This window comes from Emys orbicularis, chromosome 3 (assembly GCF_028017835.1).
Source record: "Emys orbicularis isolate rEmyOrb1 chromosome 3, rEmyOrb1.hap1, whole genome shotgun sequence".
In the NCBI taxonomy this organism is placed as follows: Eukaryota; Metazoa; Chordata; order Testudines; family Emydidae; genus Emys; species Emys orbicularis.
Window position 1 is genome coordinate 67753252 of NC_088685.1, and position 13238 is coordinate 67766489.

The following is a 13238-nucleotide window of genomic DNA, read 5'->3' on the forward strand; positions in this document are numbered from 1 at the left end:
TTGGGAAACAAAATAGCACATGAAATTCAATATGGATAAGTACAAAGTAATGCACATTTGGGAAAAAAAATCTCAACCACACGCATATAATGATGCGTCCTAAATTAAAGCTGTTCCCACTCAAGAAAGATCTTGGAACTACCATGGATAATTCTCCGAAAACTTCCACTCCATGCACAGCAGTGATCAAAAAGGCTAACAATGTTAGGAAGTATTAGGAAAGGGATAGAAAATAAAACAGAAAACATCTAATGCCACTCTATAAATCCCTGGTGCACCCACACCTTGAATACTGCGTACAGTTCTGGTCGCCCCATCTCAAATTGGATATAGTGGAACTGGAATAGTAGAACTGGAAAAGAATGGGAGAAATGCAACAAAGATGAGCAAGAAAATGGAATGGCTTCTATATGAGGAGAGCATGTAGGGTACATGTACAGCCCCAATGGGCACTCCTGTTCAAAAAGTCTCAGCTACATATGTACCAAAGTGGAATACATGTGGACTATCACTCCAAGAATGGTACATTACATGAACATTCACACCAACACAATCCTGAACTCCAAGCATTAGCCCTTTACCATCATGCTATTCAATGATACCACCAAAGTAACACCTCTCTAACATACTCACACTTTCAGTTTTCATCCTTAATGTACGCATCAAAGGACTGAAATTTATATGGAAACATAACCTTTAATTCTAAATTAATGATGCTTTTTGTGTGCAAATTTCCTTGTTTAAAAAAAAACATTCAAGATATTTATATGACATGGATAGGAATAGCTATATCGAACAGTATTTAAAAAGTAAAAAAAAAAAAAAAATCCCATATACATTAATACATTTTAACAGTAGCCCATGCCTTAGATCTTGCTAGTTTAGAAGTCAGTTGTCAAATTTCAAAAATCAGGAATTTATTTTTTTAGAGCGCTCTAAAGAAAATTAGGATTTACAAAAAAAAAAAAAAAAGAATTTTAAAATGTTTAACAGACTAATTTAAAAAAAAAAATCAAAAAATAATCCTACCCTTAATGAGCTGTACATTTGGGGAGGATACACAGTTTATATTTAACAAGTTAATCTTATGTAAATGTAAATCTCAATCCAAGCATACATAAGTATAGCGTTAATATGATGCCTCCATAATATCACTTATTCTCTCTATATATATATTTTATGGGCTTGTACACACCAATGTAAAAAAATCTTTATGAAATTTATCAATCCTTTCACAAATTAAAAAGAAACATCATCAAATGGTTTCCTAGAAATGTCTTTATGAAAAAAATCCAACTCCCTTAAAGTTTCATGGAAAATTAGAATCTTGAAACTTGGTACCATATCAGTTCCTTGGGACAGTGACTTGATTTAATATTAAAATTACAATGCAGAAGTTGTACAAGTAATAACCTTTGTTCTCCTACATACTAACCAACAACAACTTTACTGTAATAAGGTGACCAGTACTACACACTGTACTGGATGGAACAGAAACATTACCTCTTATTTTGCATTCTATCCTTTCTGCAAATTAAACCTTATTTTTACTACTGTAAATTTTTAATGCTTTTTCCTCATCATTGTGCTACATGTTTGTTTCATTCATGTAGCACACAACTACTAACTTGTTTTTTTCTCCCAGCAAAACAATTGCAAATGCCTACTTCTAACTTGGGTGGACCAGAAGACAATATGAGACTGTGATGGCCAAGAAGGGGTTCACTAGAGCCTGAGAACTCTAACAGCCCCACCTGATTACACCTGGAGGGTTTTTCAAACTCAGAGAGGAATTAAAAGGAAGGAGTTTAGTGCAGTTGAGGAGACAAGATCTAGGCGAGAGATAGCTTGGAGTATCCTCTCTGTGGGAAGTGCATGGCAGAAGCCAAACAGAGGGAGAACCATGGGAAAGCAACAGGAGTGGAGTTAGCTCCTGTGATGGGCCTTAAAACAGGGGCAAGAATCCAGGGAGGCAGCCTTTGTGGTTCAGAGCTCTGCAGAGAATGAACCACTAGGGAAAATCTAAGATAGACTAAAAGCTTAAGCCTGGTGCAAGCGGAATGTGTTAAATTTGTATTTTCATCTGGGCTTTTTGAGTTTTGCTGAGGGACCCAATGGAGCAGCCCCAAAAGCTACTGCTTTGGAAGAAAAGTGAGGCTGAAGAGGAGCCCATGAAAGATAGAGGATGTTGTGATGTTTACTCTATTTTGTCAGCCATTATTTGGGGTGGAACTATAATGTGCTCTGGCTGGAGGGCCAAGTTATTACTATTCCAGACCACTGAAGTCACAAAAAAGAATCATGGAAACACCGGGTCATACTACAATGGGATGGTCCAGGACAGAGAGACCATTACAGGGACCAATGCATAAGAATTATGAATTGAGGCTACTAATAAGGCTGAAACATCCTAGTCTTAGTTACACTGTGACAAATCATCAAACCATATATGGTTCTTTGCTGGGGATATCATAAACAAAGTGGGCAATACAATACTTATATAATATATACTGCAATGCAGTTAATTCGTGCCTCAGCATTGTTTGTTTTAATGTGATTTTCTTTAGTTATTATCATGGGATAGAAAATAATGGTAAGACCGTTTGAAAAACTTCTACTTGTCCTGTAAAGTAAAAAGGATACCTTGTTTGACAGGTACCTATGAATGCTTTTCTAGTTTAACATTCTAATCTCTACTCAAATCTGGCAGGATTTTAGTCTGTAGGGAGATAGTTATTTTCTTTTGTGAGATGACCCTGTTGTTTCATGAAACAAGATTAGTTTCATGGGGAGAGGCAGAGGGAGTTCACGTGATTTTTATGGAGAACTGGGGTAGGCTGTAACCAGAGAAGGGTTTGGTTTTTTTTAATCATTACTTTATTGACAATCAAGAAACTGAATGTCAGTGGCTGAAGGAACTCTGTATGGCAGGCCACACACAGAGTCGAGAGAGAGAGTGCCTTGTAAATTGAGTATACAGTTTACACTGCTGAACTTGAGTTACAAGCCAATCGTGAGCCACTGACTTATTACAGTATCACATAATAGATGCCCTGTCCATTATCAATGGATGTATTCATATCAATATGTCCTTCAAAGTGAGGTGAAACAAGCTGAAACTTTTAAAAGTGCATATATCTATAATTGCACTATAAATATACATTTTCTATGCAGAATACTGCTGTGTACACACATATAGACATGCTGGGTCAACTGAAAAAAACATTTACAGGTGCCACACTGTCATAACTGAAATACCACAACTAATGACTATTCTAAATGTACCTGGACACTATGGTATACAATATGGTAAAGCAAGCTGGAACGTTATTTGTCTCTGCCATCTCCTACCAGCATGTTTATCTTTCAGTGTGCCAGAAGAATATGTATGTCTTATGACCAAGGAAATATTCATCTGCCAGGATGGGTATCAAGAAAAGAACAGGTTTCTTTTGTTATCCCCAAAGCTCCCCCACTTTATAGCCAAAGAATCTAACCACTATCCACTTATTTTCCAAAATCAGTTTAGGTTGGCTTCAATATTCACCTCAGTCCCCAAAACATATGGCAATAAACAGTATCCACTTTGAGAGACTAGTGACTATAGATGAAGTACTGTACTTTGTGGTCCTTCCTCTTACCCCAATGGTAACACACATTTGGATGTGCTATGAAAAACCTTTATGAACAATTTATTCCAAAATCACCAGTAAAAAGTAATTCATTTCAGAAGGTACAAAAACATGTAGCACAGTAATACAAAACAGGTCAGGCAGCCATCATAAGCAGCAGGCTTTCAGTGGGCCATGCTTTTTTACAGAAACAATGTTTATGTCCTGAAGGGGTTGAGCACTAGAACACAGCTATATTAAAATGTTGTGACCCAGACTAATACTGATATTTAGTAGATAATTTAATGGTGTTTTATAAAAAGTCATTTTATAATTAGGGAGTCTTTTATACACAATGACTATGCTATCTTCTGTATTACGCACGGCAGTATGTCTAAGGGTATGTCTATACAGCAAAGAAAGGTTCGTTCTTAACTTGGGTTAACTAACCTGTGCTAACTAACTCAGGTTAAATCAGCAATGAAGGCAAGGTAACTCAGCTTTTAACTCAGGCTAGCAGCATGAGTTCAACCCTTGGCACCCCTATAGGCTTTAATTCTTGAGCTGATAAAGTTAAAAGCCAAGTTGACCTGGGGCCTGTAAGCCCCCTCTGTACTTTTTCTTGATTAATATTATATTATATAGTTAGTGGTGGTGGGGGAAGCAGTAGATGTGATATATCTTGATTTTAGTAAGGCTTTTGACACAATCCACATGATATTCTCATAAGCAAACTAGAAAAATGCAGTTTAGATGACAACTGGTTTAAAGACCGTACTCAAACAGTAGTTATTAATGGTTCGCTATCAAACTGGGAGGGTAATCTAGTCAGGTCCCGCAGGGTTCACTCTCGGCTCTGGCACTATTCAATATTTTCATGAATGATTCGGATAACAGAGTGGAGGATATGCTTATAAAATTTGCAGATGATGCAAATTCTGGGGTATATTAATTTTAAGTAAGACCATAGGAGGTAATTATCCCACTCTACTCAACACTGGTGAGGCCTCAGCTGGGTACTGGGCACCACACTTTAGGAAAGATGTGGACAAATGAGAGACAGTCCAGATTAGACTAACAAAAATTATAAAAGGTTTAGAAAACCTCACCTATGAGGAAAGATTTAAAAACTTAGCATGTTTAGTTTTGAGAAAAGAAAACTGAGTGGGGACCTGACAACAGTCTTCAAATATGTTAGCGAGACAAGGTGGGTGAAGTAATTTCTTTTATGAGACCAACTTCTGTTGGTGAGAGAGACAAGCTTTTGAGCCACTCAGAGCTCTTCTTCAGGTGAGGGAAAGGTACTCCAAACATCACATCTAAATGCAAGGTGGAACAAATTGTTTAGCAATAAGTAATCAGCACATATTCTAAGGGATCATTCAAGGTAGAGTGGCCCATTAATACCTCTACAATCATAGGACAGTTAATTACTCCAACACAATAAATCATCATCATGGCAAATCCCAATGGGGGGTTCCTTGCAGATCAAGTGCTACATGGATCGATCTCTCTAGGTCCTTAAAACAGCCTGGCTGGATGTTCAGTCTCGGTGCATCACTGGCAATCTTATTGCACCACCAAGGCATTTGGTGACCTCATGCTCCCTGATGGAGTAGTGAAATTTCTTGGGAAACACACTTGGTAATTAATTCCATCTTAATAATTTATATCTGCTGCCTAAACCAAAACAGACTGATGGTGGTGGGTGCTGTGTTCTGCTACAAGTGTCCTCATTGCTGATTTTGTCTTGGCACTTAATATGGAGTAGCTGACAATGAGAATTGAAAATGACAGTCCACCGCTCTTCAGCCTTCCCTAGCACCCATGTTTCACAGACATATGTTAAAGTTGGTATAACCACGGTCCTGCAGATATGCAGCTTCACAGAAAGCTTGATATCACGACATCTCCACAGAGGCCACTGAAAACCTCCAAACATGGTGGTGGCTTCTGTTATACAAGCATCCACATCTTTCAAACACCGTCCAGCACTTAGCTTTGTCCTGATTGATAACCAAAGCAATGTGCGCTGCATCTTACCCAGCCAGATGAGCCATCAGCTGCAGCACTTCACCAAACTGTGCCAACAAGGCAATGTCACTGGCCTAGTCAAAGTCTCAAAGCAAAATGGAGTTCAGCTCAATGCCACCAACAGCTACCTCTTTAATGCTTAGCCACCCAACACAATAAATACTACATGATATATTAATTGCTGTCATTATGTCCTTCCTTTGATACAAGGCCTTTATTTATCACTCATGACTGGCTAATGTGTTGTGCCTTTCTAAAATTAAACATAGGGAAAACAGGAATTAAACTGGATATGAGATACAGTGCGAAGATCCATAATGCTTTATGATCCTATTGAATTACCATTACCAGACATGCCAGAGACAGTTGCATAGTGGAGACTTGGAAAAGTTTCCATTTGGCAGCATGACAATGGCATTTCAGCATTTCTGATCATATATACCTGAAACAAATGATACTAAAGAATAACTCCATATACAGCCATGCATTTACTAGTGTTGGATTAATCTTAAAATTAAATAGTATTTTTATATTAGGAGTATGGAAAAACATATTTGCCAGTGATGTGCTGCCAAAGTTTTACCCAGGCAGCACTTCAAAAGTTCACAACATACGATATTTTCTCTCCACTGCTCCCCACCAATCCTAAATTGGTATCTTGAAGAGTGGAGTGATGTCAGATTGAGGAATGGGGCATCAGGCTCTTCAAACTCTGGGATGGAGCTGGGTGGGCAAGTTTATGCTGGTCAGAGAAGGGCGCAGGTTGCCCACAGTTATCTTTTCATTCATGACCTCCAGGCTTGATTACTGCAACACATACCTAAAAATAAAGCCCTCTCTTTGCCACAAAGACTCCTGCTGCAAAAAAATGGAGCCCAGCTGATTTCTTCTTTCACCCCTAGCAATTGGCTTACACTGTTGTGTTCAAGGTTTTGATCAGAAAGGCTGGATCTGTTAATAGGAAACTCACATGCAGCTCATCAGTGATCACCATCAAACACCATCAAATTTTCTGAAGCACAGTTTTACATTCTGTTCACTCTAGGCACAACCCCAGAACAGCAACTCAAATTACTCCTTCCAGGAGCACTTGTGATCAGGGATGCTGGAACAATTTGTATAGTGGGGGTACTGAAATCCGTTGAACCAAACTGTAAACCCTACATATGGAGGAAACCACTTCAAGCCAGGGGGTGCAGCAGCACCCATGCTTGTGATCATAGCAAGGAAGGATGGATGTGTGTGGACCACTTGTGGAACAGCTTAACCTCAGCAGACCTGTGGAGAACTAACTCCATGGATTTGGTGGGAAGAGAGGAGCACAAAAGTTGCATCCGACTTCTCCCTTTCTCCCCTTCCCTCCACCTCCTGCCAAGTGTCAGTGCAGGTAAAATAAAGGAGCCTGAACTTTATCCTATAAAGAATTTAAGTTCTGGGACCAGATCTTCAACTTATAAATTTGCATAGCTCCACTGACATCAGTAGAGTTACACTGATTTACACCAGCAGATAATTTGGCCCTTTAAGTTGAAATGTTTAAAAGTAAATCTTATTGAATAGTAACATTTTAATGATGTGGCTCAAGCCCTCCTCGAATGCTGGTTTATAATGTCAGAAAGAGACAGGCAGGCCTCATAAATACTGATATATCAAGTGATAGTACTTTGATAACCTAAAAAGGAAACTAAAAAAAAAAAAAAAAACAGTTGGCAGAAAAACTGAAGTGAATTTAAGGGGCTGCCTGATATGACAGAGAGTGTCTTTTCTATCTAAAAAGGTTTATATATGCTGCATCTTCACACATTATTGTTCAACATAAAAATTCATTTCAGAAAGAAAATGAGAAAATGCTATAAAAATTTAGAACACATTCCTGAATTTCTCTCTCTCTCTCTCTCTCTCTCTGTATGTATATATGGGGGTGGGTGGTGCACACGCATATTCTAAAGCCAATGCTCCTCAGACTGCTAACTAAATTTGGATTAGGGTCAATTCATCCTTTTGCTGACATGTAACAAATGCAATTGTGCCTGTAGGAAAGCCCAATTAGGCTTAGTAAGATTATAAAATGCATCCATGTTTTAACATACTGAAACAACAGTTTATCTTTGCAATACAATACAAATTACAGTTAACTTAACTACATTTTTAGTCTAGTATAGTTTGAATTATCTCAGTTTTTCCAGTTTTGGGTTACACTCAACTATGTTTAAAAAAAATCCTACAGAAAGCTTCCAGGAGGGGAAAAAAAGATACAATTACGTTTATTTGAAGTATAAACTTACATACCTTGGCCTCCGAAATGCTAAACCATATTGTTGGCAAGCCAGACCCACAGTGGGAGTATAAACAATAGGCATGAACCTTTCAATGTTAGACGTCAGCACTTTATAGAAAAGCTTTTCATTTCGATCCTGAAGACCCATTAACAGAATGTATCTGTGGAGAATTAAATATAATTAGACAGGTATCCAAGTGAACATTTAAAATAGTTAAAAAATAAAATAGATATGTAGAGCATTAATTAAAGCTCTGTTTGTTCCAGACAAAGTCTCTCTCTGGTCCAGGGTACTTAAATTTAACCATATCTTAGTAGCATAAGTGCTTCAGTTCTAAAGGATAACAAACTTGAGCCAAACAGTAGACAGAAGCTGAAACTGTTGCAAAGGTGACAGTCAACATGCTCAGGAAGGGAGCTAATTCCTGTCAGACACAAAATGCTACATTTGCATTAAAATAGCAACATAGGTCCAACTTAAACCTTAATCCATACATGCCAAATGTTGCATTTTGAATGGGATAATCATAAACCCAATTTACTTCCAAATGTAAGAACATATATTTACCTATTTCACTATGAATAAGACATTATTTGTAATCTTTAAAATGCACATGTTGTGCAAATGTTTTTAGAGATTAGCTACAGCACACATTTAACTAAAAGAGAAAGAGGAGGGGAGAAAGGGTGTGTGTATACATTTAAAGATTTCCCTTCAAAGTTGTTGTGGCTCATGTAAATATATATTTATGGATATTTTGTTTACAGTGGTGGTTTTTCGTTTTTTAATCTCTTAGTAATGCTTTGCATAAAACGTGTCTTCAACAAAACAGCAGCAAAGATTTGAACTTGCTCTTTCCTATCCCATTCACCTTAATGAAACACAATCCCTCATCCTTCCCAATTCACTTCAATAAGGTGAATGTCAAAATCCACTTGAGACTACTTAAATGCTAACTTTAAGTGCTGAAAATGTCTTGAATTTTATTTAAAAACAACTTTAATGAAATATTAAAGTTGCATAGTTAAAACTAAGAGTCAGGAAACACAAAAACTTAAGCTTTCCGACATCAACCTTTTGTACATCCTGTATATTTTATTTCATATATTTAACAGAATAAACAAAAATATATTAAGATTCCTATTGAACAAGAATATAAAATAGTCCACATGTGTAACATAGCTGCATTAATGTTGGTAAACAAATCTTAATTTTGTATATCCTGACTTTTGTTGTTGTTGCTATTTTAAAGTATTCACCCTTAACCTGGCCAATGGGAAGATTGGGCTGGGAGTTCCAACGTAATAAATTCATGTGATGACAGGACTATGGAAGAAAAGCAATGCTGCTTCTTTTTTGAATTTTTTTAAATTTTATTTTTGTAATGTCAAGGGCACCCAGGCCCTCAGATGGGCATTTCTTTATTTTGAAATTGAAATAATTAAATAAATACATGAGCTCAATATGAATAGCAGAATAATAAAGTTCCATAAATCACTTTTTAAAATACAAATAAACGATTCTGTATCAAATATTTTAAAAAATAATTTTACACATTTATTCCTTTCTCCTACAAGTATTTTCAAAAATACTTATGTGTATTATTAAGTGTCTATACCTACCATCTTTTAACAGCCACTGCTCTGTCTGTATTTAGCATATATCATTATACTCTTTTGAATTCCTAAAGAGCTTTCTTTATAAAGTAAACCACCATATTTTTAACTTATATGATTGTCCTACCATCTACTCCAAAATACTGATCCATTCATAATCATCAACTCTGACTGATATATCAGGCTTACTGAGGTGAGTTTTTGGAGATATGTATTTCATTTCCACAGGATCTTGAAAAGTAACAGGTGGAGAACTTGTTATGAATAACCTGGCTTGGTCAATGGGAGGGATAGCTCAGTGGTTTGAGCATTGGCCTGCTAAACCCAGGGTTGTGAGTTCAATCCTTGAGGGGGCCACTTGGGGATCTGGGGCAAAATCAGTACTTGGTCCTGCTAGTGAAGGCAGGGGGCTGGACTTGATGACCTTTCAAGGTCCCTTCCAGTTCTAGGAGATGGGATATCTCCATTAATTATTATTATTAATGCCAGAATGCTCAGGCATGCATGGAAGCCAGATGACTGAACCAGTCTCTGATTCTGAACACTTCCCCGTTTTTCTTTTTATTACTACGGTACTTTTTCTTTGAAATCAGTTTCTGTTATTTAAAACCCCAAATGATCTTTTCATTCTCCAATCTTATTATTCAGAGCAATCCTGTTTTCCAGATTCTGTAAAGTGATCTTTTGGAGAAGGAATTTAAAACTGCTGGAAGACTTTTGAATTGGGGTGCTTTAAACAAAGCAATTGTGTACTACTTGCAATATTTTATTAATATATAATTGTTCCATTTTGGTTTACACCTCAATTTAAATTACAATTTCTGACATTCAATTGGGAAAAAATGCTGTTTTACTTAGCAGTTTTTATAGCAAGGTGTCCTAAAGTGCTTACAAAGGTAATAGTAGCACAATACCTATAGTCAAACATTGCAGATAGTATGTGCTTAGCAACAGCTCAAACAAGCTTTAGATGTTATAACATGTTGATATATTGAGAAATGCAATTTTGATCAGGGTGATGCCTGTATCTAATACAACAGGATTTGAAATATTGCATTAGATTGACTGAATGTTTCACTAAAATTATAATTTAAATAACATGGTGAAAAGCAGATACTCTAAAATGCTAACTTGCACTGAGTGCACTTGATTGTACAACACACCACCACCACCCTTCTCACACAAGGGTTTGTGGGGAGGTTTTTTGCTATCAACTAAAAGAGGACCCAAGTATTTACTACATGGCCCAGATAGAAAACTCAAGAAGAAATGGCTTGTACAGTGCTGTAGGTCTTGTAGCTAGATTACGTTATCAGATTTGTAGAGTGAAATCTTGGTCCTACTGAAGTCTATGGTAAAACACTCATTGACATTGGAGCCAAGACTTTGTCTGTGGAATGCATCACTAAATCTCTTGAAAAATGTTACAGTGCATGACTTGTTGCTGCAGGTGTTGTTGCAGAATTAGAGAGAGAATATCAAAGTTTCAGACAGAGCAAAATACACTCCATTTCCTAATAAGGGCCCAAGAAAACAAGGCAGTCTAATAGCATGCAATGGGTCGTATAAAACCTATGTAAACACACGCATACAAATGCAGCGTGTATTTTTCAAGACACATGGTAATGCCCAGTATGTATCTGAAATTGACATTTAAATTAGCCTGTATGTATTTAACTATACTTATTAGGGGCCAAGTTAAGGAGTCCTGAATAAAGATCACAAGAAAAGGAGGTAGAAAGTGAGAACCAAAAATTGGGAAGAGTGAGGCTGCAGGGATTGTGAACTGCCTTTTCAGAGAAAATCATTGTGTTCTGCTCTAATTGAACCACAGTTACAGTTCCAATAAAGTACTTACTTCATTTTCAGAACCTACGGTTGTCACTTTTTTCCCCTGGCCATAAGACACCTAAGAACTCAAATACTACTTTGTGGTTATGAAGGGAATTTAGCTACAACCGTAATGAGCAGAATACAAGAACCTATTTATTTTATACAGTTTTGAGACTGAATATATGGTTTACATTTTCACAGATTTCACATTTCACAGATATTAATAAATATAAATTACAAAATATTATTCAAGGTAAGACATTCAACAAAACCTCTTCATACAAAATGGCCTGATTGCACTTTTTCTCAAAACTGTTAATGTACTCCTATAACTAAAACATGTAACCAAGGTAACATGAGTCTTCAGAAAAAGAAAACCCAGATAAGAAACATAAGGGAATCAGGCATACAGAGGGACACACACATTAACAGCCTGGCACTCACTTCACTTGTGAATATATGAAGGGCAATTAGAAATGTGATAAGAAAAAGAATAAAAGATCAAATTACTATCAAAAGACATAGAAATAAGTTTCAAAATTAAATTACAGAAGAAGAATTATATTTCATCATTAACTTCTTGCCTGATTTCAATGTACCAGATAAAACATACAAACATACACTGTGCTGTATCACATATTCATCATATGAAATGTTGGCCTTTCAAAGCACAGCACTTCAACATTCAAAGTCAGCTGCAAACAGCTTAAACCACAAAAAACAATATTTACATAATATTGCAGCCATACCACTTTGCGCTGAGAATTCATTACATCTTATATCATAAGCAGGTCAGGCCAGGCCAGTAATTAGATTGGAATCCTCCAAGGAATGTCTGTGTCAGGTGCTGCCAGATATGGTGTTGATGAGTTAGACGACTGATAACACTGCTCTACAGCCAAAATGCTTCTGAAATAAATGTAGTCAAACTTTACTAATTCTGGGTCACTGAGAACGAAAATGATGCTTAAAATTGTTGATTGGCTCTAGTTTTCAAGATATGCTATTGGGTCAGTATATACGACCCTTGACTTGGGAATGGCGGAGGATAAGTGAGTTATAAAGGGAAGGGATCTCAATTTAAACCAGAAATGACTAAAATACAGCTTTGACTGGATCTATGAATAAATCTATGACTGGGTTTGGACAGTACTTGCTTTTTAGGCAAAACAATGAATGATGCAATCTGAAGCTGGTATTGCGTCATACATGATATGAATTGCATCATGTTATTCCTAGAAGTCATGGATGATGCAATCATAACGAAGCTTACATCACTCTGCTGAACAAATTGCCCTATATCAGCTCTAGAAATCATACAGTGTCGTGCTCGCTTATTTGTCAGTGTTTGATTTTGCAAAGGGACACATTTCTGTTTAGCCAAAGTGAGCAGAGATGCCTCGTACTTGTGTGAACAGTGCAGATAACTTCTGCTATGTTTGTGGTGAAGTGACTTTTGCATCACAAAAGCGCAGTATAACCACTATGGTTAAGAAAGCCTATCACCTTTATTTTGGCTGCAAAATTGGAGATCAGGACAGGAGGTGCGCCCCACACATATGCTGCAACACTTGTGCAACAAATCTTCGCCAGTGGTTGAACAGGAAAAGGAAATCTATGCCTTTTGCAGTGCCAATGATTTGGAGAGAGCCAACAGATTATACCAGCAATTGTTACTTCTGCATGGTGCCTCCGGTTGGGAAAGGTGTGTCAAAGAAGAAAAAGTGGACTGTGCATTATCCAAACATTCCATCAGCTATACGCCCAGTACCCCACAGAGAAGGACTGCCGGTTCCTGATGCACCAGAATCATTCTCACTTGAGTCAGATGAGGAAGAGGAAGAGGATGAAACTTCTGGTCCTGA

General features: G+C 37.1%; 1 protein-coding gene across 2 annotated transcripts in view; it reads right to left on the reverse strand.

Moving 5' to 3' along the window:
• The window catches only part of ME1 (malic enzyme 1), a 358560-nt gene that overhangs the window by 272626 nt on the left and 72696 nt on the right, over positions 1–13238 (reverse strand). For both annotated transcript variants that reach the window (XM_065400345.1, XM_065400346.1), the window contains exon 3: positions 7935–8084. In XM_065400345.1, the coding sequence (XP_065256417.1) occupies positions 7935–8084 (150 nt within the window). The remainder of the gene's footprint in view (positions 1–7934; positions 8085–13238) is intronic.